This window comes from Entamoeba invadens (genome assembly GCF_000330505.1).
Source record: "Entamoeba invadens IP1 unplaced genomic scaffold scaff_1105074725169, whole genome shotgun sequence".
NCBI classification, from domain to species: domain Eukaryota; phylum Evosea; order Mastigamoebida; family Endamoebidae; genus Entamoeba; species Entamoeba invadens.
Window position 1 is genome coordinate 38,412 of NW_004443746.1, and position 5,803 is coordinate 44,214.

A 5,803-nucleotide genomic window follows, 5' to 3' on the forward strand; every position below is an offset into this window, starting at 1 on the left:
GAGCTAAAACTTATAAGAAAGCTACCCAATCATTCCGATTAAGGCTCTAAAAACTGGGTCGATAAGATAAAAAAAAATCGTAATAAATGTAAAATATATAGTCCACAACCACATGGATAGACTCTCTGACGCCGCTCAAGCCGTTTTACGGATTGGTTATACGTTTGATGAAGTATTGAATAATATTGATCTGGACAGAGTCTTGGGTAGAATAAATTATTAACCCGAAATTTAACGAAACAAAGAACAATTTACAAGTCTAATTTGAATGGTGTTGTTTATATAATTTAACAATTACAGTAAAAAAGCCTCAGTTTTATGCGGCTTGAAAAATTTAACAAGTCACGCAATTTGAAATCTTAACAACTTGTGGAGATAATAATATGAAGGATCTTGTTTTTAACGAAACAAAAGTAGTATATATAGGTCACCTCTTTTCGAAACTATTTTAAAGGTGAGAAGTAACATAGCTGTACGACTAACAAATGCAAATAATTCTTACATTATTTGGACGTGTAAAAACGGGCGGACAAATAAAGTTAGTTTTGATTTCAAATATCGTTTATTTTTTTTAAAAAAAAACTAGTTTAATATTATAGGTTTTTACTGTTTTATTTGAATTATTATAAGACATTATACTTTTGAATATTTTCGTTATTTTTGAAATATTATTTTAAAACGCGTTTTGAAAAACTTGTAAATGTTTATACAATTAAAACTTTTTTTGAAATGTTGAAAATATAAAAACTTCAAATAATTTGTTATTTGACTTGAAATTCGTAAACTTTATATTTATTAAAAATAAAATTAAATATTTCACTTGTTATAGTATTTTATATTATAAATAAATGATTAAAAGATTTGTCGTTTTTATTTAATTTGATATTGAAAAAATAACTTGAAATATATTAAATTAATATTTAATATCAACTATGATATTTAAATAATATAACATTGTCAATTTTTATAATATTATTACAATAATGAGTTTAACTATATTTATCAATATTCTATAATATCATACTATTTTAAATAATTAAATCATCATAACACGGACTGTGTAATATTTATTTTTTAAATAAAAACTTGAATGTAACTATTTAAATTAAAATGTCTGATAATCAGAAAGAACACCAAAAAGAAAGACCCTTATCCATGACAGAAAGATGGGAACTTGAACAACAGATGAATTGTGCTATATATCAAGCTGATGATTCTTCAGAAGAAGACGAAGTTAAAGAAAAAAAGAATACCAAAAATAAAAAACATACAAATGAGGGCAAAAACAAATAATATTTGTTAGTTCGATCTACTGTTATAATCATGATAATTTGGTAAAAATTATTGTTAATTGATAATTAAAAATTCAAACCATAATATTTTGTGTGTTCGATTGGTATTTTACATTTATTATATATATTTTTAATTCTAAAACCTATTTCATAAAATTGTTATAAAAATATATATATCTGGACAACTAACATTATAAAAACAATTATATATATATATTTAATTGTTTTATTAGTATTATAACTATAAAATACATTAAGTGTTTAATGTAAACTATAACACAAATTTAATATATGATACAAATATACAATTTGGTTATAAATAAAATTTGAAATATCAAAATTTTGTCATTCAATAAGTTGATATTATCGAATTTATTATAAAAACATTGTTATTATTATATAGAATGATTAATATACAATATATTTAATATAACCACACTCCTAATATTCGACAATGACTTAATAAAATACATTTCAAAAAAACAGTAAAATTTTGTTATGATTCGAGTTCGATAATTCAATATCGACTTTATATTTTGGGTGTATAAATATTAAATACTCGTCTTTTTGTTTTTTTTTTACTTTTTTTAGTTTTCGACCACAACAAAGTTTTTTTAGCCGACTTGATTTATATATTAATTTTATTTAATTTTGGTAGTTAGTGTTGTTATAAATTTTTCGTGTCATTCTGACGTGATCTTTCAACACCACAAATTATCATTCATTGTCTCTGACAAATTGTTGTGGCTACTACAAATTAGCTTGTCTTTAATTTACGGGCGTATTAAATAAAGATTTACTTCCTTTGTATTATACAATTTTTCTTTCAGCTACTTTTCTTTCGAGTTAATTTGTTTTGCTTGTTATTTTGATTGAGTTAAGGCGTTTTGTTGTTTTTCTGTTTTAATTTTTACTAATTTGGTGTCTTTCTTTGCTTTCAATTGAACGATTGAATCTCCATTTGCACAAGCGTCCGTTAATTGAATTTCTCAATATGTTATTTTAGCTCTAAGTTTAATGGATTTTCAAGTTTCTTGTTTTATTGGTTTATCCTTTTTCGTTATTTTTTAAAATTTATTTGAGTAGTTTTTATATAAAAATTTGACTTGTTGAGTGGAATTTTTTAAATAATAAATTGTTTATTTATATTAGCTATATTTGCATGTATTCTTTGACTATTTGTAAGTCTTATCAACTTGTTCAAGTTTTCAATTTTATTATTATTATATTATTTCAAGAACACAGTCTTCAATTATGTTGCATTTTGTCTTGTTTTCAGTCAAGTTTAGTCTTGGTTTTTTAATTTATAGTGCAGCCTTGTAGTCATTAAATAACTTTAAATTTTATTTCAGTTGTGACTGTGAAATCAGCATTATTCTTCTAGTACTTTACTTAAGTCAATTGGATCTTTGCGTGGTATTTTTTGGATCAATACCGAGACAAATTCTACTGTTATAGAGTAGATGCTGGAAATCATTATCATTATTTGCAGCATCTTTTTGTTTCTATACTATGTCGACGTAGGCATTTAAATCCTTGTTCGTTATGTTCATTTTCTTCGTATTCTTTTTTTTCTTGAACAAAAAGCAAGTGAATCAAATTGGACTTTAATTGATAATAAATGATGTGAAGTGTTTTGACTTTATTTGCCATATTCTATCTTTATTCATTTCAATCCGCAGTTTCTCGGTTTCAGCTTTGTCTTCCAACACCATCTTCTTTGCATTATCTTATATTTGAAGTCGTAATCAGTCTTCTATTTTGACGCCTTTTCAAATATTTTATGTTCTTCATTAAATCAGTACCTTTTAGTTACAACAACAGTAAATTCCTTGTGTAAACTTAAACTTACACCATCATAACAGTTTTGTATCGTTTTTTTCTCAATTGGGTAAATCTCTTCTTGCTTTTTGTAGTCATATTCATATTAAATATGTTCAACTTTAACTTTGCCCAATCGGTTTTTGTAATACTCAACTTGCTGGTTGCATCAAATATATATTAAAAATATACTTTTAGTTTTTTTTTCAATTTTGTATCGACAATAAATGCAATTTTACTTTTAATCGACAGTATTGTCTCTCTTCAGCTTGTTTCTTTCTTGATATTCAAAAAAGTTTGTCTTTGCAGTTTCATCAAGTTTGAATTGGTGCTCACAACAAAGAGCCTTGTTCTTTTTAATTTCCACAATGATGTTTCCCAACAAATTTTATGCTTTATTCAGTTGTTATCAAACTTTATTTTGTCTTATCTTTGTAGCTCTGTAATCAAGACTGAACTACCTTAAAAAGTGCCAAATTATTATCCACCTTTTTGTTTTAATTTTTTTTATCTATGTCAATTTCAAAGTCTTTATATAGACGTTTCATGTTGTCCCTTGTAGTTACAAAGTGAATATGTGTTATAATTTCAGCTATTTGGATACAATTTGAGTAAATATTTTTGAATACTAGCATAAAAATAGAAGGATAAACCAAGTTCAATGAACGTTTATTAATGTTGGCAATGGAAATGATAATTCTGTTAAAAAAACACAGTTAATTGTAATTCACAGACCTCATCACTGATATTTTCGAATATAATATCAACAATATTAAAAATTAAGGAGAAAGTATAATGTGGGTTTATTTGCCAACTAATCACGGAGCTTTGCAATTAAATACCTAAATTATAATGAAGTTGAAAATTAATTTAACTTTAAACCACCCACATCATTAAATTATTCAAACTGTTGTTTAAAACAAATATAATTATTTTTGAGATACATTTGTTTTCTATATAAATTGTTAAAATTATTTTTTAGTTGATTCGGGGTTAGACATTTATATAGTAAATTTGGTGGTTGTTGGCAAAAAAGTCCATTTTAAACAAAAATATTGTTTTATAATGTTTTCTTTGTTTTTCCTCCAATAATAACAATTTTTACTTAAAAAAGTTCAAATAAACAATTTAATTTGTTGTCCAAAAAGTTCATATTAAAAACAACATTTTTTACAGTTTTATTACTTTAATAATCGGGAATTATAGTTTAAAAGAAAATTATTCAATAATGGTTGATATTTTTAAATCTTGTTGTTAAAAAATGTTATTATTTGAGTCAAATATTCAGGTAAAAACATCGTAATTTTATTATATTTTTATTTAATTTTTTCTTTGAATAATCAACTGAAAAATCGAAGCGTCACAAGAGTTTTAAGACAGCTATCAAAGCAGAAATATTGTTCACAAACCATTTTAAAACGTTTTTATGTTGTATAAATCATATTTAATTAATTATAATCATTTTAAAAACATGTTTATTTAATTTAATTTTTATACAAAATAAATTGAAAAAATAAGTTATTATTTTTAATATAGAATAGTGAAATAAACCCACTTAAGTGAGTAAATTTTGTGAAACTTTGGTTGAACTTTAAGCCAAAATAGAAAAAAATAAGTACAGTAGGGGGAGTGAGGGGCTTGACGAAACTGAGGGGCTTGACCTATCATTTTATTATCTTTTTTACTATACTGAGTTTTCCCGGTTCTATTTATAAAATAACAAAAACTATAAATAATTTATAAAAAATGTCAAAGAAAAAGATTCTTAGCTTATCCAAAATAAAATAAAACGTTTTTTGAAAGAAAAAGTAAACAACCTTAGTGTTATGAAGAAAATTGAATGGCTTATTTCTATTGTTTGAAATAACCAAGAATTAATTTACAAAGCTTCAATTATTTTGTTTCTATAACAGCACAAATACAACTTCTTTGTACATAGACAGGATTTCCTTTAGCCATAATAGACAAGTTGTTCCTCACACAAGCCAACTCGTCTCACCATTTGGCTTGTGTATTTTGAGTTGTTAAAATACTAGCTTACTGAATACTTTGACAATTGAAATCAATTGACGCCAATTTCGCAGTAACCGAAGACTTGAATTGATTTTTGGATGAGAGAACATAGTGATAGTGATGGCAGATCATGACAAGTTCTAAGAGAACAAGGAGAGCTGAGAGAGCATATTTGTGTTTCCATTGCTCGTCATACCAAAAAGGTGTTGGGAGCATAAGAGAGCAAAGCAACAAGAACATCATTATTGCATCATATAAGCGTTCTGGTGTTGTTGGAGTCAATATTGGCAAGATTAAAAGAATGTTCGTTTCTATAAAAGAGGCTTCCAGATTGTTACTGGAAGCCAATAGTGTTTATACCAGAGAACACTTGGAATTGTTTGTTCTTCCGCCTAGACCAACAAATTTGGTCAAACCCGAAGAGAAAAGTTTGCCTTGGAATATCCAAGAGTTGCCAAAAATGAGAGCCATATCAAACATAAAGACTAACGCCTACCGATGACTTTATTGAGAACTAACAACTAACAAACACCCAAGTCGTTTTTAATACAATTTCAAGTTCCGACTTTATGCTAAGGATGAACCAATACTTTTATGGTTTATAAACTATAACTTATAAGTCAAGGTTGTGTTTTTAAATAGAACGTTAAAAATAGTTTTTATTTAAATATAATAAA

The 5,803-nt window shown here is 25.6% G+C and overlaps 1 protein-coding gene across 1 annotated transcript; it reads left to right on the plus strand.

The window, feature by feature from the left end:
- Positions 1-5,256: 5,256 nt before the first annotated feature.
- Positions 5,257-5,628, plus strand: EIN_011360 (hypothetical protein; the record flags this gene model as incomplete). The annotated part of the gene is made up of 1 exon (XM_004261283.1): positions 5,257-5,628. The coding sequence occupies one exon, from the start codon at positions 5,257-5,259 to the stop codon at positions 5,626-5,628; it is 372 nt and encodes a 123-aa protein (XP_004261331.1).
- Positions 5,629-5,803: the final 175 nt, after the last annotated feature.